This window comes from Coregonus lavaretus, assembly GCF_964263955.1.
Source record: "Coregonus lavaretus genome assembly, chromosome: 35".
NCBI classification, from domain to species: domain Eukaryota; kingdom Metazoa; phylum Chordata; class Actinopteri; order Salmoniformes; family Salmonidae; genus Coregonus; species Coregonus lavaretus.
In genome coordinates, this window is record NC_140022.1 from 7,388,617 (window position 1) to 7,409,653 (window position 21,037).

Below are 21,037 nucleotides of genomic sequence, written 5' to 3' on the forward strand. Positions count from 1 at the left end.
GGTACTGGAGGACTGGAGTTGGGAACCACTGCACTATACAGTAGCCCATACTTCCTGTCTAGTAGACATGTTGTTATGAATATACAGTAATTGATGTACAGTGGACTGAAAGCGGTATGTTTGTCCTGGCCACATTGTTCATGAATATACAGTATGGATAGTGCTACTGACTGAAAACAAAGCGATACTGTTCTCCATCCTCCTGGCTCTCTTGCTTAAAAGGCAGTGTGACGGATGTGAACCGTTGGAAAGACATCGTAGGACAAAGTGTTGGCCCGGGCCATCGATCACGCAACATCCAGGCTGACACTCTTCTCTCTCTCTCTCTCCCACCGGGCGAGTTTATCAGCACTGCCCAGAATATTTAACAGGGGGAGCGGACCCGGGGGATCTCATTTGCACAGGTGTCCATCTGGTGCAAGTTGTGTGGGATAATCTCCACATCATGTCGCATTTGCATCCTCCGCTTCATAAAATGGGCAGACTTAATCGGACAGCCTGCAGTGCCCAGTAGAGGGTGTGTCTGACTATGGACCGGCCGGCCTTTGCTTGCTAATCTGCGAGGCTGCGCTAATGCCGTGGCAATTATAAAAGGATTTCACTTGTTTATAATTGTTTGTTGGTTCAGCCTCAAATCTGTGTAACCAGCTTGCGCCCCTGAAATTACCCAATGAGGTTTTCCTAAATGTTGTAATTTGTTGAAATCTGTAGACCAGAAGGATTTGCTAGTAAGGGTCAATTGATACAGTGCTTACCCTCTTGAAGAACTAGGCTACACAGCTACTGATGATAGTCGTGAGTGGAGACAGTCCTATTAACTACAGATGCATAGAGGGATCAAAGGTCACAGTGATTGAGCTCATTGATCATATTAGGCTGGCTTCTCCCTCCCACATTGTATGAAATTCCCTGCACATTCAATACCTCTGTCCATTGATTCCAAAAATCCATGGATCCTTGCCTAAGAATCACTCATCTGGAGTCAAAGGCCAACATGAACTTGTTTACCTAGCCATAAAAAAAACTCTACCAGCTGTAATGACTGATGTATTACTATGGCTGTGGAAGGGTATATTGTGATCGACCCGAGCTCACTGCTCACTCATGTGAGCATGTTACTGGAGTTCTTGCTGGTGTGGGCCAATAGTTATTGAACAGTTGTACAGATTCAACACAGAGTGATTATTAGACTGAGCACAGTGAAATTGTACCACACAGTATGGTGCCATTGTGTTGTACCTGACTGTGTTGTCAGACCTGCCGTTTATTTATACCCTCACAGCTTTCTCAACTGTGGTACAGTCACAGTTGTAGTGATTCTGGGCTGACAGGCTTTTCTCTATCAGGTCTGACCAGTTACAGAACATCAATTCTGGCAAGTAATTTTCTGCTAGCTTGCGCTGTATCTGCATAACGCGTCGAAACAAAAGGCTCACTCAATCTTCACTGCTGTTGACTTTCAGAACTGCCGTTGTGCATTAGCCCTCATCTCCCTTCCACCTCCGTTTTCACCACCTTTCTTTTGTCTTTGCCATTGATGGTTTGTGATAGCCAGGTTCATCTCTCCCGCATCGTTCACACTCCTCCTGGATGGGTGAGAAAACACAATAGATCTCTGTATGAATTTGTAACGTTCCGGACAACCAGCCACAGATTTTTACATTGACGAGAGAGTAGAATGTCAAACTTTCCCATATTCTCCCTCCAAACCAGATGGCTCACTGTATCTGAGTGTCCAATTGGTTAGATCAAAGGGCTGACTCTAAAAGCTTAATGAGTTAAGATTGTATTAATCCGTTAGAAAAGTATCTGCATTTACTTTCCAAATGTATACTGAACAAAAATATAAAAGATTTTACTGAGTTGCAGTATATATAAGGAAATCAGTCAATTGAAATATATTCATTTGGCCCTAATCTATGGATTTCACATGACTGGGCAGGGGTGCAACCATAGGCCCACCCACTGGGGAGCCAGGTCCAGCCAATCAGAATGTGTTTTTCCACACAAAAGGGCTTTAATACAGACAGAAATACTCCTCAGTTTCATCAAATGTATCAATACTAGTCAACATATAGTGATAGGGGCGTGAGAGGACAATGTTATACGAAAATGATTAAACTTATTGATTTGTTCACTTGTGTTTTGCAGGAATTCCACATATTGTATGAAAGTGTCCATGTCACTGACAGTGGCGGAGAACGACACTGACCTCTGCTACAACTCCAAAATGAGGTACTTCGAGAAGGCAGAGTTAAGTAAAAGTAAGGAGATCACCTGTCCGGACATTGAGGATTATGTACAGCCGGGGAAGGAGCCAGAGATAGTCTGGTACAAGGTAAGAGTCCACTATAAAATATGTCTGTAACTTAATTCAGATTGACTGCCATAGGGGCAGTTTCAAGGACACAAATTAAGCCTAGCTCTTGACTCTAAAGTGTTTTCAAAATCAGGTTCTCCACTGAGCCTGCTTTTTAGTCCAAGATTAGGCCAAGTATGTGTCTAGTAAACCCCTGCTGTGTTATTTTATCAAATGTGCTACATATATTTATCAGTGTATAATCAGAACTTTATTGATCATGGAAATGTAGTGAAAAAATGTGCGAGATGATGTTTATTTTATTATTTTATATGATTATTTTAGTCTTTATTAAAGCATACATATTGTAGCAGCGTATGTGCTTGCTTGATGACAGTTGGTAGATGTATCCACCCATGACTCACAGCCACTCTGCACAGCACCCCCTGAGATGTCATTTGTTTTTCATGAGACTCAAACCGTCTGGGGAAAGGGGGCCACAGCCCACGTTCATGATATAAACAGTCTAAAAGATGAAACAATGAACTCTTTATTTTCTTCCCCCCACCCAAACGACTGGAGGGGGTCCTCAGAGTCAGAAGTCTGGCTATCTGAGTCGACCAGTGGCCCTCGCCGGCCCCCGCCGCCTGCCCACAGTGTAACAGCAGACGGACAGAGTAGCCGACGGAGGCCAAGGGCCAATTCATCAAAACTAGATGAGTGTCGGTTTAGATGGTCACAGTGCTTCTTCAGTTTCCCAGTGAATCAAATTAAAACATGGATAATGACTGTGGCCCCAGAATATCCTAGTCATTTTCTCTGTCTCTGGAAGCGAAGCTGATTGAATTCTGGGAGGCCAGCGAGCGCAGGTGGAACCAACCCACGGTGTTCCAGTTTTCCTGCCGTGGGGGAATGAGTTTGTGTGGCTTGAGTTCCCTTTTTCGTCCTCTGGGTTCACTCTCACTAAAATGAACTAGGTTGCTCTTCTAGTGGCAACTTAGAGATTTAATGTTGTATAATAGATCACACTCATCTCGCCAAAAAAAGAGGAACTCAGTACAACAACACTAAATACAAGATGAGAATGCATTTGTGATCAAACAGATGTTTGAAGTTTGGAACGGTTCGATGCATTTCCTCAGGCGTCCATTTTTTCTACATGTCTATATTGTATGTTGTAAAAAGTGTAATCTAAGTCCAACTGTATACTCCTTGTCTGTTTCGTCATGTTGTTTTACATTCATATGCCTTCTCTCTATTTGAATCGAAGGAATGCAAGCCAAAGCAGTGGAGGCAAAGCATTGTAAGGAGAAGAGATACTCTCTCTATCCGGGAGGTGCGTGAAGATGACATTGGAAATTACACGTGTGAATTACAGTTTGGGAGCTTCGTGGTGAGAAGAACTACAGAACTATCTGTTACAGGTAAGAAAAACTCCTTTGCAGGTCACATGTGCTCAGTGCTGGGCCATTGGTGATAACTTGCATTGTGTTTTTATTGGCATTGATGAATGTTCATGTTGTTTTGTCTGTCAGCGAGGCAGCGTTCATTCTTTGTGGGAGAGCGGATTTAATAATCATTGCTATTGTGCAGCTGTGTCGGGGTCTTCGTCTATTATGGGGATGGCTACAATAGCTGTTTGTATATTAGCTACAGATCTTCTGCTTGGCTGAAATGAAGAAGAAGAAAAAACCCAGGTATCTGAGGTGTACATTCAGCGAGAAAATATTGATGAGATTATGTTACAGCAGACATCTCATTAGAAATATGTCAGAATGCTGACATGTATCCATATTAGTTATATGTATAATGGTACATGGTAATGGTAAATCTCTCACTACATCTTGTTGTGTTGTCGCTACCAAACACACCTTTTCTGCTAAGACAGTAGTTGTGAACCTCGTTGCCAGGGTTGTGGGTTCAATACCTCTGTGCTGTCGTGACTTCAACTGGCTGCCTTAATTGCTAAGTAGTGGAATTTGCACAGAGCCACTTCAGCACTTTTTCTGAACTAAGACTGTTGAAATATTAAAGCTTGAACTTAAAGTTCCTTATCTTTAGAGCGAGGGGTGTGACAGAATAGAGATCGCTCGCCACTGCCACCGCCACTGCTAAGGTTGATGTGCAGTAACAACTTGGACAGTCTTGATGGAAAACCTATAGTACCGGTACATTCAATCAATGACACAATGATTACAAAAAGATCTACTCTACTTAGTCTTGCCCTCATGGCTGAACTCTAAAAAGAAAACACCAGAGAAAACCACTGTAGCAAGATATATTAAGAGCTGTTACATTTCAATGCATCAAACCCATCGCCCATAGTGGTCTGGAGGTCAAGCAAACTATTTGCAGTTTACGGCGATCTGATTACAGTTTATTATCCCCTAAAGAGACAAAGGCAGACTCCATAGAACCAATTTCACTCATCAATCATGTTCCCCGCTGCCTCAGACGGTCCTTGTCCTCCGGGACGATTCCCCTCCCCTCGCACAGAGACACATTTAGCATTTTTGGATGAGGGATAGTTCACCCAAATTAGAAAATGGCACATTGGTTTCCTGTCCCTATAAGCAGTCTATGGACAAGGTATGTCAGCAATCCATGCTTTGGTTGAGTTTCCCTAGGACTGTTTTCTACATGCTAACCTTTTAACATGATGCACGAAACATTTTAATATCAGTCCCATGACTTGAATGGGATTTGTGCCACAAATGCTAAAACATTAGCATGTGGAAAGGGAAAATAACCAAAGCATAGATTGCTGTCATACCTTGTCCATAGAATGCTTACAGGGAAAGGAAACCAATATGTCATTTCGTAATTTGGGAGAACTCTCTCTTTAAGCGAGAAAACATCCTGCTTTAGTGTTTGCAAATGTTTTATCTGACTGAAATCAGGAGGGAATCTGAGGACCTTCTCTGTTTCTATCTATCTATCTATCTATCTATCTATCTATCTATCTATCTATCTATCTATCTATCTATCTATCTATCTGTCTGTCTGTCTGTCTGTCTGTCTGTCTGTCTGTCTGTCTGTCTGTCTGTCTGTCTGTATGTCTGTCTGTCTGTCTGTCTGTCTGTCTGTCTGTCTGTCTGTCTGTCTGTCTGTCTGTCTGTCTGTCTGTCTGTCTGTCTGTCTGTCTGTCTGTCTGTCTGTCTGTCTGTCTGTCTGTCTGTCTGTCTGTATCTATCTATCTAGTGAATAATAATTACACGCTTCTACCCACATATGGAGGGCAGAGGAAAGAACATGGCCCACCTACTCATATCATGTACGGTACATGTACATAGACATACATGCATACATCATTACTTCCTGTAATAGAGACATACCCTGAGTGTACAAAACATTAGGAACACCTGCTCTTTCCATGACATAGACTGACCAGGTCAATCCAGGTGAAAGCTATGATCCCTTATTGATGTCCCTTGTTAAATCCACTTCAATCAGTGTAGATGAAGGAGAGGAGACAGGTTAAATAAGGATTTTTAAGCCTTGAGACATGGATTGTGGATGTGTGCTATTCAGAGGGTGAATGGGCAAGACAAAATATTTAAGTGCCTTTGAACAGGTAGTAGGTGCCAGGCACACCGGTTCGAGTGTGTGAAGAACTGCAATGCTTCTGGGTTTTTCAACGCTCAACAGTTTCCCGTGTGTATCAAGAATGGTCCACTACCCAAAGGACATCCAGCCAACTTGATACAACCATGGGAAGCGTTGGAGTCAACATGGGCCAGCATCCCTGTGGAATCCTTTTGACACCTTCTAGAGTCCATGCCCGGACGAATTGAGGCTGTTCTGAGGGAAAAAGGGGGTGCAACTCAATATTAGGAAGGTGTTCCTGATGTTTTATTCATTCAGTGTATGTACTGTAGGTAGCACATTCCCCCTACATACAGTCATTGGAGCTATATAACCTTTAAATGACACATAGGACATTAGTTTAGACACATACATCCATTAGACCTTTCATTTCAATAACAGAACATTGAATGACAACAAACCCATTGGCTATTTCATAAAAGACCAGTCTCACCAGTTCTACATATAAACAAGGCTATTTCCTCTAACGGGGGGCTATGTTGCCGTGATGTTGTTGTGTCGTTGTAGTTAAGTTGGCACCGGCGTTCACATAGTGCTCATGTGTTTGTAAAACCAATCAGATTTGCCTGATTAATATGCAGCCGTAATCATAACAACTCTTTCCTCCACTATGCTGTACAGTACATCTCACAGTATCCTACAGGGAAGCCACGACCCTGGTCCATACATTGTATAACATATAATGTTGTATAGTCTGTATCAATACAGTACAAAACAATATGTTATGTAGTGGTTGTTGCGTAACTGGTGTAAATGGAGATATCTTCTGTTATGACTATTATGACTCAACGGCTGCAACTGTTCCTCCTTCCTAGCTTGGCCAGGTGGTTGGTGGACTGTTCCTCCTTCCTAGCTTGGCCAGGTGGTTGGTGGACTGTTCCTCCTTCCTAGCTTGGCCAGGTGGTTGGTGGACTGTTCCTCCTTCCTAGCTTGGCCAGGTGGTTGGTGGACTGTTCCTCCTTCCTAGCTTGGCCAGGTGGTTGGTGGACTGTTCCTCCTTCCTAGCTTGGCCAGGTGGTTGGTGGACTGTTCCTCCTTCCTAGCTTGGCCAGGTGGTTGGTGGACTGTTCCTCCTTCCTAGCTTGGCCAGGTGGTTGGTGGACTGTTCCTCCTTCCTAGCTTGGCCAGGTGGTTGGTGGACTGTTCCTCCTTCCTAGCTTGGCCAGGTGGTTGGTGGACTGTTCCTGGTAAAAGAAAGGGAAATGAATTGATATTACATAAAACAGTCACATCAAATGTTTTTTGATCATGTTTTTAATGATTCACCCGCACATGATTGTGTCAGACAGACTGTGAGATTTCATATTGAGATGAGACTGTAATATCTACAGTCTATATTTATAGGCCTACATCTTGTATAATGTACCTCTAATACAAGTATCTCATTAATTCTCACACAGAGTGTAAATGTAATTTCTTTCATTTCCATTCCTCTTGGTCTATAATGATCAGACTTCTGCAGTTCATTTCTTCTATCCTCCCCAACCTTTGTGTCTGTTCTTTGTATCAATGGTCAACTGGCCTGTTATAGCAGGAGAAGAGTATGAAAGATCAAGTTCCATTGTCTTGAGGACCTCTTTAAGGATAATGATGTCTTCAGCCATTAGTGGAACTATTAAAAATATACATTATTCCTAAATGAAATTTGGGATTTTATGATTGTTTTACAAGGTAAAGCCATTTGATCCGGTGGATTGAAAACTGCACAATAAAGAGTGGATAATTATCTGCCTACTCAATGGGCTGTTATAGTGTCTTCTTGTGCTGCACGGAGGGAAACGAACGGTCTGCATGTTTAGCTAATGACTTGGGACCGATGGCGGTGGTGATCTTGCTTTTTATTTTACAATAAAGTGATGCTAATACTAGGCCTACCGTTGACAAGTTAAAAGGTTCTCCACTTACAGTAGAGAAGCATGACAATTCCCCAAATGCCCCAGGTTAAAGGAAACCGACTAGAAATCCTAGTTTAGAATGCCTATCTCCTCCCTTGGATGTTCCAGTTGATTTAACAGCTGAGCGCCCAATCAGTTCCTTCAACAAAAAAAGTGTAGTCCTAGGTCCAGAGATAGCACCATATCTAAATATCCTTATCCTATCCTACAGACTCCTGCATCATTTCTATATTATACATACTATACCTCTGCAAGGATTTCCCACAGCAAGTAAAAACAGGAATGTGTGGATCTATAGCTCTGGAACTCTGCTGTATGGTTCCATTCCCCTGGCTGCTCTCTCAGTGGATGCTTCCCAAATACAATCCTATTCCCTATATAGTGCACTACTTTTGACCAGGGCCCATAGGGCATACAATTTGGGATGCAGCCAGTGACTAGGCTCTGCTGAATGGGCAACCATTACAGAACAGAGGTCTCTCCTCTTGTCTTGGCTCTGTGAAGTTGACTCATTAGCATATGAAGGAGGGTGATTCATAATGGCCCTTCTAATTGATAGAGTATAATTAGACTTTCCGAAGCAGCACGAGGAAAAGGAACCTGAAGAATTTGGCTGCAGGAGAAATGATTTCCCTTTGTGAGAAAATGTTTGATATGTTAGTACTTTTCCCCTTATTTAAAGGTGGTAGATAAGTGCTACAGTGAGGGAAAAAAGTATTTGATCCCCTGCTGATTTTGTACATTTGCACACTGACAAGGAAATGATCAGTCTATAGTTTTAATGGTAGGTTTATTTGAACAGTGAGAGACAGAATAACAACAAAAAAATCCAGAAAAACGCATGTCAAAAATGTTATAAATTGATTTGCATTTTAATGAGGGAAATAAGTATTTGACCCCTCTGCAAACATGACTTAGTACTTGGTGGCAAAACCCTTCTTGGCAATCACAGAGGTCAGACGTTTCTTGTAGTTGGCCACCAGGTTTGCACACATCTCAGGAGGGATTTTGTCCCACTCCTCTTTGCAGATCTTCTCCAAGTCATTAAGGTTTCGAGCCTGACGTTTGGCAACTCAAACCTTCAGCTCCCTCCACAGATTTTCTATGGGATTAAGGTCTGGAGACTGGCTAGGCCACTCCAGGACCTTAATGTGCTTCTTCTTGAGCCACTCCTTTGTTGTCTTAGCCGTGTGTTTTGGGTCATTGTCATGCTGGAACACCCATCCACAACCCATTTTCAATGCCCTGGCTGAGGGAAGGAGGTTCTCACCCAAGATTTGACGGTACATGGCCCCGTCCATCATCCCTTTGATGCGGTGAGGTTGTCCTGTCACCTTAGCAGAAAAACACCCCCAAAGCATAATGTTTCAACCTCCATGTTTGACGGTGGGGATGGTGTTCTTGGGGTCATAGGGAGCATTCCTCCTCCTCCAAACACGGCGAGTTGAGTTGATGCCAAAGAGCTCAATTTTGGTCTCTGATCACAACACTTTCACCAAGTTATCCTCTGAATCATTCAGATGTTCATTGGCAAACTTCAGACGGGCCTATATATGTGCTTTCTTGAGCAGGGGGACCTTGCGGGCACTGCAGGATTTCAGTCCTTCACGGCGTAGTGTGTTACCAATTGTTTTCTTGGTGACTATGGTCCCAGCTGCCTTGAGATCATTGACAAGATCCTCCCGTGTAGTTCTGGGCTGATTCCTCACCGTTCTCATGATCATTGCAACTCCATGAGGTGAGATCTTGCATGGAGCCCCAGACCGAGGGAGATTGACAGTTATTTTGTGTTTCTTCCATTTGCGAATAATCGCACCAACTGTTGTCACCTTCTCACCAAGCTGCTTGGCGATGGTCTTGTAGCCCATTCCAGCCTTGTGTAGGTCTACAATCTTGTCCCTGACATCCTTGGAGAGCTCTTTGGTCTTGGCCATGGTGGAGAGTTTGGAATCTGATTGATTGATTGCTTCTGTGGACAGGTTTCTTTTATACAAGTAACAAGCTGAGATTAGTAGCACTCCCTTTAAGAGTGTGCTCCTAATCTCAGCTCGTTACCTGTATAAAAGACACCTGGGAGCCAGAAATCTTTCTGATTGAGAGGGGGTCAAATACTTATTTCCCTCATTAAAATGCAATTGATAACATTTTTTACATGCGTTTTTCTGGATTTTTTTGTTGTTATTCTGTCTCTCACTGTTCAAATAAACCTACCATTAAAATTAAAGACTGATCATGTCTTTGTCAGTGGGCAAACTTACAAAATCAGCAGGGGATCAAATACTTTTCCCCCTTATTTAAAGGTGGTAGATAAGTGTTATATGTTAGTACTTTTCCCCTTATTTAAAGGAGGTAAATGTTAAGGGTTGACAATACCCGAGAAGCAAAATAAATGTGTGTGTGTGTGTGTGTGAGTTCACTTTGCAAGTCAGAGGGTAGATCAAGGAAGGTATTATCTCTAAAGCCAGAATGATTCTATTTTATTATCTGACACTTTTAATCCAGTCCATCAGCGAGACACTGGGTCATCAGAGCTGCCATAGATGTGATGTAGCAATACCATTACATCACATGATCAGAACAAGCAGAAGAAAAGTGCCATGGGCCCTAAAATGTTCCCCCTCACAGAACAGAACAGCACAGAACAGCACAGCACAGAACAGCACAGAACAGCACACAGCTCAGCGGAACTTTCAGCACCTGTCACTTATCTTCCCGTAGTCCTGGCAACATAGTAACCGAATCTGCCATTTGATTGGGCTGAATTGGTACGCTTTACTTTTTTCTGTGATATTCCATGTAATGATAGAGGTGGAGGGAGAAGGATAAGGGTGGGTGGGTGAAGTAAGGCGGGGGGGGGATGGAAGGATGGCGAGATGGAGGGGTGGAAAGAGCATACTTGTCTTAAGCACTCAGCTTCAAGTGCACTGCTTCTCAGAGGAAGAGAGGGTTCTTACCCGTGATGGATGGCTGTGCGATCAATTACAGTGATTTGTCATGTGCAGCCGGCACTCATTTTCATAAAGGCATTACTGGACTGTATGTGACAGAGGGGAAATGGACCCGTGGCTCGCTGCCTCAAACATCTCCTTGATTGGTTTACGCTGACGTGCTGCGAATGGAGACTTGGCCTGAGAGAACCCTTTCAATCTCTCTATATTCTGTAGACCCCTACTTATTCCTCTAGAAGATCTCTTCTCTCCTCTCTTCACCTGTGGATTTATTTTCAGCCTCTTGTAGAACAAATTGCCGTATTTTGTGTAACCTCACTCCATGTATTCAAGCATGCACTCCTTTTCAGTTGACACAAGGTTAGCCCTGTCCATTCATCACTAGCTACTGCTTTCACTACAGACAGAATGGCTCAATATATCAGTTCATATTTACCATTCACTACAGACAGAATGGCTCAATATATCAGTTCATATTTACCATTCACTACAGACAGAATGGCTCAATATATCAGTTCATATTTACTATTCACTACAGACAGAATGGCTCAATATATCAGTTCATATTTACCATTCACTACAGACAGAATGGCTCACTAAGTCACTTCATATTTACCATTCACTACAGACAGAATGGCTCAATATATCAGTTCATATTTACCATTCACTACAGACAGAATGGCTCAATATATCAGTTCATATTTACCATTCACTACAGACAGAATGGCTCACTAAGTCACTTCATATTTACCATTCACTACAGACAGAATGGCTCACTAAGTCACTTCATATTTACCATTCACTACAGACAGAATGGCTCAATATATCAGTTCATATTTACCATTCACTACAGACAGAATGGCTCAATATATCAGTTCATATTTACCATTCACTACAGACAGAATGGCTCAATATATCAGTTCATATTTACCATTCACTACAGACAGAATGGCTCAATATATCAGTTCATATTTACCATTCACTACAGACAGAATGGCTCAATATATCAGTTCATATTTACCATTCACTACAGACAGAATGGCTCACTAAGTCACTTCATATTTACCATTCACTACAGACAGAATGGCTCACTAAGTCAGTTCATATTTACCATTCACTACAGACAGAATTGCTCACTAAGTCAGTTCATATTTACCATTCACTACAGACAGAATGGCTCACTAAGTCAGTTCATATTTACCATTCACTACAGACAGAATGGCTCACTAAGTCAGTTCATATTAACCATTCACTACAGACAGAATGGCTCACTAAGTCACTTCATATTTACCATTCACTACAGACAGAATGGCTCGATATATCAGTTCATATTTACCATTCACTACAGACAGAATGGCTCACTAAGTCAGTTCATATTTACCATTCACTACAGACAGAATGGCTCACTAAGTCACTTCATATTTACCATTCACTACAGACAGAATGGCTCGATATATCAGTTCATATTTACCATTCACTACAGACAGAAGGGCTCACTAAGTCACTTCATATTTACCATTCACTACAGACAGAATGGCTCACTAAGTCAGTTCATATTAACCATTCACTACAGACAGAATGGCTCACTAAGTCAGTTCATATTTACCATTCACTACAGACAGAATGGCTCACTAAGTCAGTTCATATTAACCATTCACTACAGACAGAATGGCTCACTAAGTCAGTTCATATTAACCATTCACTACAGACAGAATGGCTCACTAAGTCAGTTCATATTTACCATTCACTACAGACAGAATGGCTCGATATATCAGTTCATATTAACCATTCACTACAGACAGAATGGCTCACTAAGTCAGTTCATATTAACCATTCACTACAGACAGAATGGCTCACTAAGTCACTTCATATTTACCATTCACTACAGACAGAATGGCTTGATATATCAGTTCATATTTACCATTCACTACAGACAGAATGGCTCACTAAGTCAGTTCATATTAACCATTCACTACAGACAGAATGGCTCACTAAGTCAGTTCATATTAACCATTCACTACAGACAGAATGGCTCACTAAGTCAGTTCATATTAACCATTCACTACAGACAGACATATTTAATCAGACATGTTGGTACTAGATAATGTCATCTGGCTAGCTTCCAAAGCTGTGTATTTTTTTAAATATATATATCTGTACCATTAGCTGTTCCTGTATGGTGATGAGGTGGCACATTCTGGGTCCATGCTGCACTGTTTTAAATCAATGAGCCTCTATCTCCTGGGGATGACGCTGCAACTATATGTAAGGGACATGGCCGACACTGGGAGAGATCTACACCCATTTTTTACATTTTTACATTATATATAGATATCATTAGCCAAGCATGGCAAAAGGATTTGGTTTTAAATGTCTCACTCCTTAATGACATACAGTCACACAGCCAATCAGTCTGGATGTAGAGATGAATCTGGGTCGCGTCTGAAGTGGCACCCTATTCCCTATTTATACAACGGGTGGGACTAATCCTGGATGCTGATTGGTTAAAACCACATTCCAGCCGGTGTCTATTCCACAAGTTACCACCGGCTAAATCTATGACGTTGAAATGTCTATTTAATCTGTTCCATCTGACTGCGCACTCCACTGTCTCATCAGCCCAGCCAGGCAATTTATAAACATGATCTCCACTATAAAAGGCATCTAAACATTATCTCCCATTTCTTTTAGACTAACATTTGGTTTTCAACAGCGGAGATTTGTATAAACCTTGCTGTCTGTCTCTCCGACATTTGCAAAAAAATTGAATATTGAACTTTGATCTCCAGCTGTCCCATAGTAATGAACGTGTCGGGAGTCAGGACGAGACAGACAGACAGACAGGCAGACAGCTTTTCTCAGCCAGTCGAAATCATGAATTAGCTGGCATCATTTTTATGGATATATACAAAGAAATGTCAATAGAAAACAGGTCAAACGAAACGAAATGCAGCTAGTTTACAGTCTTTCCAGCTTCAGTTTGAAGTGATTGTGTTAGCTGTGTTGTTGGCTAGCTCCTCTGAACAAAAGTGTCCTGACGAGAGGGCACATTCTCTATGCCAGGCAAAAACGGCATCATTAGCTCATTGTCATGGATGTATACAAATAAATGTCGCTAAAAACAGCTTAATCAAATGCAAATACAGCTACTTTGCTGTTATTCTGGCTTCAGTGTTGGACGTGACTGTAAGTTAGCTGTAGTTGGCTAGCTAGCAAGCAAGGGATAAGAACGTTGCCAGCCAGTATGGCAATGGAACATTTAGAATGAACGACTGGGTCGCGTCTCTAGCAACCAAACCGATAGAACGAACGACCAGCCGGCTTGGGTAGCAACCTTAGATTTGTGTCGGGACTATATCTCGTGGAAGGATGAAATGGTATGAATAAATTCATAAAAATAAATGTTTTTATGAAAAATATGTCAATCATTATTTGAATATGTTGATAACCCGTTGTGATAAAGTGATAATGCCCTCGAAGCCTAGATCCAAAATGGCACCCAATTTCCTACAAAATGGCAGCCTATATCCTATATAGTGCCCGAGAAGCCGGTGTTTGGAGGATAAATTGGCACGCTTTGCAGGCCCTTGACTTGCAGGCATCTTGTGCCAATATATCCTCCAAACACCGGCTTCTCTGGCACTATGTAGGAAATAGGGTGCCATTTTGTAGGAAATAGGGTGCCATTTTGGATCTAGGCCAGGCTTCATAAGAGTGGAAGCCACGTAGTAATGAAGTAGTTTTGATTTGCGGTGACCTGGTTTGCTCTGTTTCTCTGAGGTTTGAGGACACATGAGCATTATTATGTCTCGGCCCATCCTGTTGTACTGCAGATCTGAAAGGTACTCTATTGATGTGTTGTCTTATGAAAACGTTGCTGCTGTTGTGGTTCTTTCTGAACAGGCTCTATATTTCCCCGTATGTTTCAATTACAAGGCAGTTGCTTTTTATGCATTCTGTTGAAAATTACATGGTACCTGGACGAAGTGTTCATGCACTGTCGATGTGAAAGGAAACTGAGAAAATAAGTTATTCAAGCCCACTCGAGTGTAAATTGCATATATTTATCTAGAATTATGTTAACAATTATAAGGTCAGGTGGATGTGTGTTGTGAGTGTGGCAGTGGCGCCATACAGAACTGAACTAACTACCCTGTTGTGTCTTATTACAGTCTTTTAATGGCATCAATGTTCACACCTCTAGCCCTCTCAGCTTCCTTTAAACAGTCCATCACTCTTCCCATATCATACAAACACACACACATACACACACAAACACATACACACACATGTACACGCATACACACACACGTACACGCATACACACACGTACACACACACACACACACACACACGCATTCTTTATTACTGAGTCATTAACCTGATGATGGGGCTGATGGTGGTACTGAGTTGTCATGGAGACACCTGGCCCTCATCCTCCGTACTGACCACTCGTTCAGACAGGTGTGATTCAAATACCTACAGGTGCACATAGACTAGACAGCCTAGCCATCAATGTAGAGCGCTTTATTATACTCTCTTGTACACGTTTCTATGGTTTTCCAGGTGTCATCAGTTTCCCAGGTAACAAGCCTGTACTGTGGTTGATTCAAGCGGCCTGTCTAGAATGTGATATTTTATGGACTGTTTTTTTCTCTGTGCTAAAATGTCAGAGCCTTTTCTCTTCAGTCACTTCTCTGCTGGTCTTACCCAGTGGTTTTCAAGACCTGGAAATTATATTTTCCAACATAAAATATAAAAGTAAAGATGCTTGTTTAGCAAGATAAGGGATTTCCAGAAAAACTAAAAGTGTTTTAAGTTGCTAAAACGCTCATTTAGAAATAAGAGGCTCAAGCAGTTATCCGTTTCCGATGTATTTTGGGGTATTTATTTATTCATACTAACGAGTTGTGAAAGTAAACAATGACAGAAGATAATATTGTTTTGTCTCCGTATTGTCTACAATCATAACCCACATACATGTCAAATAGCTCAGAAAGACACACACACACACACACACACACACAAAATTCAGTCCCATTAAAAATCAGATTTTTCCTAACCCCTAACCCTAAACCTAATCCTAACCCTAACTCTAACCCTAACTTTAACCCTAACCCTAAACCTAACCCTAGCTCCTAACCCTAACCCTAAAATTAATCCTAGCGCCTAACCCTAACACTAAAACTAATTCTAACCCTAACACTAATTCTAACCTTAACCCTAAACCCCCTAGAAATAGCATTTGACCTTGTGGGGACTAACAAAATGTCTCCAGTTGGTCAAATATTTGTTAGTTTACTATTCTTGTGGGGACTTCTGGTCCCCATAAGTATAGTTAAACACATCCACCCTCACACACACCCTCACACACCCTCACACACACACACACACACACACAAACAAACACACACACATACTACATGTTCTTCAGCAATCCTTGCCGTTATTGTGCAGTAGTGATTGAAGTGTAGCAGTGTTGAGTATATTCGGCATGATATACTAAAACACCTGATGGCTGTCAGTCCTATCGTCTTTCTGCTGAGATGTTTTCTCGAAACACTGTGTGGAATGGAACAGAATAGAATGGAGTGACATGTACTGCAGGAAGGACCAGAGTTGATCCTGACTGTAGGAGTAGAGCGCTCATAGACATGCATAATGATGCTGACAAGTGTCATGCCCGTGGAAACTGTCGTCGCGGGTACAGCACAGAGCTATTCCACTGTACTCAACTCAAAGCCCTAAATGTTGTTGCCAGGTTGGGGGGAAAGCCTAGCGACTGTGTGTGTGTCTGTGTGTTTTTGTAAGTGTGTGTGCTTGTGTGTACATGCAACGTTTTCCTCAGTGAGCCAATGAAACCAGTCAGTTTTCTGAACGTTGGTCTGCTTCCTTAGAGAATGAAGACTGCAGCACCACACTAGTAATAATTTCCTTTAGTGGTAATCCCTGGGCCTTTAGACTGTCAGCCCAGACACTGAAGCGCTTCAAGTGAGGAAAGAGCCTTAATTATAAATACAACAGGAAGCTATTTGATATGTTCCTCCTCATTTGGCAGCTTTTTAGGCTTTTGATGTAATGAATATTGTCATTGAGGTAAATGACATAATGGGAACATGACTCGGTGGTCTGTCTGTAATATTGTCATTGGTGTAAGTTACATAATGGGAACATGACTCGGTGGTCTGTCTGTAATATTGTCATTGGTGTAAGTTACATAATGGGAACATGACTCGGTGGTCTGTCTGTAATATTGTCATTGGTGTAAGTTACATAATGGGAATATGACTCGGTGGTCTCTGTAATATTGTCATTGGTGTAAGTTACATAATGGGAACATGACTCGGTGGTCTGTCTGTAAGAGCTGTGGTAGCAGTTTTCCATTATACTGACTTCTGGTTTCCTCTGTAGCTAAATTCAAGGAGCAATAACCTTACCCCTAACATTAACCATAAACTATAACCCTTAGTCTATCTGTTTCTAATCTTAACAACTTCTTCTAGGTTAGCAAATGTTGCTACAGCAACAATGAGCCAATGCAATTCAAGCTAGGGCACAATGTGGGTACTGCCACCGTCTCTTATGACCGGAAAGAGCTTCTGGATATCAGAACAGCGATTACTTACCTCGAACTGGACAAAGATTTATTCTTTAATGAGTTGGACACAAAGGATTTACTGCTGACACCGGACCAGGCCCAAATCCCCATCATTTGCATGAAGAAGAGACGCCGATACAGGGGACGCAGGTCCGGTTTCCTTGTGAGAATTAGTCGGCGAGTGGATAACCTGCCTCTACCATCCATCCTATTGGCCAACGTGCAATCCTTGGAGAATAAACTGGATGAGCTCCGTTCAAGACTATCCTACCAACGGGACATTAAAAACTGTAATATCTTGTGTTTCACCGGGTTGGCTACAGTTGGCTGGGTTTTCCGTGCATCGGCAAGACAGAACAGCTGCCTCCGGTAAGACAAGGGGTGGTGGTCTGTGTCTATTTGTCAATAACAGCTGGTGCGCAAAATCGAATATTAATGAAGACTCAATGTTTTGCTCACCTGAAGTAGAGTATCTCATGATAAGCTGTAGACCACACTATTTACCAAGAGAGTTTACCACCACAAACCGATGCTGGCACTAAGACCGCACTCAATGAGCTGTATAAGGCCATAAGCAAACAAGACAATGCTCATCCTGGCATAGTGGCCATACTTTAATGCAGGGAAACTTAAATCAGTTTTACCTAATTTCTACCAGCATGTTACATGTGCAACCAGAGGGAAAAAAACTCTAGACCACCTTTACTCCACACACAGAGACGCGCACAAAGCTCTCCCTCGCCCTCCATTTGGCAAATCTGACCATAATTCTATCCTCTTGATTCCTTTTTACAAGCAAAAACTAAAGCAGGAAGTACCAGTGACTCGCTCAGTACGGAAGTGGTCAGATGACGCAGATGCTAAGCTACAGGACTGTTTTGCGAGCACAGACTGGAATATGTTCCGGGATTCATCCGATGGTATTGAGGAGTATACCACATCAGTCACCGGCTTCATCAATAAGTGCATCGATGACGTTGTCCCCACAGTGACCGTACGTACATACACCAACCAGAAGCCATGGATTACAGGCAACATCCACACTGAGTTAAAGGGTAGAGCTTTCAAGGAGCGGGACTCTAACCTGGACGCTTATAAGAAATCCCGCTATGCCCTCCGACGAACCATCAAACAGGCAAAGCATCAATACAGGACTAAGATTGAATCCTACTACACCGGCTCCGACGCTCGTCGGATGTGGCAGGGCTTACAAACTATTACGGACTACAAAGGGAAGCCCAGCCGCAAGCTGCCCAGTGACACGAGCCTACCAGACGAGCTAAATTACTTCAATGAGCACTTCGAGGCATGCAACACTGAAACATGCATGAGAGCACCAGCTGTTCCAGACGACTGTGTGATCATGCTCTCCGTAGCCGATGTGAGTAAGACCTTTAAACAGGTAAACATTCACAAGGCTGCAGGGCCAGACGGATTACCAGGACGTGTACACCAAGCATGCGCTGACCAACTGGCAAATGCCTGTCCCTGACCGAGTCTGTAATACCTACATGTTTCAAGCAGACCACCATAGTCCCTGTGCCCAAGAACATCAATGTAACCTGCCTAAATGACTACCGACCCGTAGCACTCACGTCTGTAACCATGAAGTGCTTTGAAAGGCTGGTCATGGCTCACATCAATACCATCATCCCAGAAATCCTAGACCCACTCGAATTTGCATACCGCCCCAAAAAAGATCCACAGATGATGCAATCTCTGTTGCACCCACACTGCCCTTTCCCACCTGGACAAAATGAACACCTATATGAGAATGCTATTCATTGTCTACAGCTCAGTGTTCAACACCATAGTGCCCTCAAAGCTCATCACTAAGCTAAGGATCCTGGGACTAAACACTTCCCTCTGCAACTGGATCCTGGATTTCCTGACGGGCCGCCCCAGGTGGTAAGGGTAGGTAACAACACATCTGTCACGCTGATCCTCAACACGGGGGCCCCTCAGGGGTGCGTGCTTAGTCCCCTCCTGTACTCCCTGTTCACCCATGACTGCGTGGCCAAGCACGACTCCAACAGCATCATTAAGTTTGCCGATGACACAATGGTGGTAGGCCTGATCACCATCAACAATGAGACACCCTATAGGGTGGAGATCAGAGACCTGGCAGTGTGGGGCCAGGACAACAACCTCTCCTTTAACGTGATCAAGACAAAGGAGATGTTCGTGGACCACAGGAAAAGGAAGGCCAAGCACGCCCCCATTCTCATCGGCAGGGCTGTAGTGGAGCAGGTTGAGAGCTTCAAGTTCCTTGGTGTCCACATAACCAACAAACTATCATGGTCCAAACACACCAAGACAGTCATGAAGAGGGCACGACAACGCCTATTCCCCCTCAGGAGAAAATATTTGGCATGGGTCCTCAGATCCTCAAAAAGTTATACAGCTGCACCATCGAGAGCATCCTGACTGGTTGCATCACCGCCTGGTATGGCAACTGCTCGGCCTCCGACCACAAGGTGCTACAGAGGGTAGTGCGTATGGCCCAGTACATCACTGGGGCCAAGCTTCCTTCTATCCAGGACCTCTATCCAGGCGGTGTCAGAGGAAGGTCCTAAAAATTGCCAAAAACTCCAGCCACCCTACTCATAGACTGTTCTCTCTGCTATCTCACGGCAAGCGGTACTGGAGCGCCAAGTTTAGGTCCAAAAGTCTTCTTAACAGCTTCTACCCCCAAGCCATAAGACAGCTGAACAGCTAATCAAATGGCTACCTGAACTATTTGCATTGTTACCCCCCCCCCCCCCCCCCCCCCTACTCTCTGTTTATTATCTATGCATGGTCACTTTAACTCTACCTACATGTACATATTACCTCAATTACCTCGACTAACCTGTACCTCTGCACATTGACTCAGTACCGGTACCCCCAGTATATAGCCTCGTTATTGTCATTTTATTGTTGCTCTGTTATTTTTTTAAACTTTTGTTTATTTAGTAAATATTTTCTTAACACTTTTTTTTCTTAAAACTGCATTGTTGGTTAAGGGCTTGTAAGTAAGTATTTTACGGTAAGGTATCCACCTATTGTATTCGGCGCATGTTACAAATAAAATTTGATTTGATTTGATTTGAAAACACAGAATCATCTGTGATCATAGCCACATTCTCATCTCTGTGTTAGGCTTTCTTCATATCTCCTATTAGATATTTGTCAATTAGTAAAGTGTTACTTATAAATGTTCTCCTGACTCCGCGGTGTACATCTGGGATCTCTCATTAAGATGACGTGTCACATAATTAATGCCTCTGCTTGCCAAATTAACACTCAATTAGTGACATCGCAGACGAAATGTGAAAAGTGGTGTTAATGGATGGATAGGAATCACAAACACTTTCGTCGGAGTGAGGAAAGAAAGTGAGACTATTTTGTATCTTCCTGGTTTCTAGTCTTTTGACTCATCTAGGGAAAGTTTTATACAGGCAACCTACACAGTTTGACATACTCTCTGCATACTATTTAAATCAACTTGTCAACTAATTATCAAGCCCTCAATGAGCTTAATGAGGTGTGTTTGTCCAGGGCTACAACAAAAATGTGTGCTGTTGGCGGTACTGGAGGACCAGGGTGGGAAACACTGCTGTATATCATTTGACTGAGTGTGGTGGTAAACATATTAACTAGGCCTGTGTTTCTATGGTAATCCTCAAGTAGAAACATGTCTGTGTTTTTT

The 21,037-nt window shown here is 42.6% G+C and overlaps 1 protein-coding gene across 1 annotated transcript in view; it reads left to right on the forward strand.

The window, feature by feature from the left end:
• The window catches only part of LOC311109895 (interleukin-1 receptor accessory protein-like 1), a gene marked incomplete at both ends in the record, with an annotated part of 264,081 nt that overhangs the window by 99,086 nt on the left and 143,958 nt on the right, over window positions 1-21,037 (forward strand). The window contains 2 exons of the mRNA XM_084152912.1: window positions 2,152-2,338; window positions 3,570-3,723. Coding sequence (XP_084009038.1) covers window positions 2,152-2,338; window positions 3,570-3,723 — 341 coding nt within the window. The remainder of the gene's footprint in view (window positions 1-2,151; window positions 2,339-3,569; window positions 3,724-21,037) is intronic.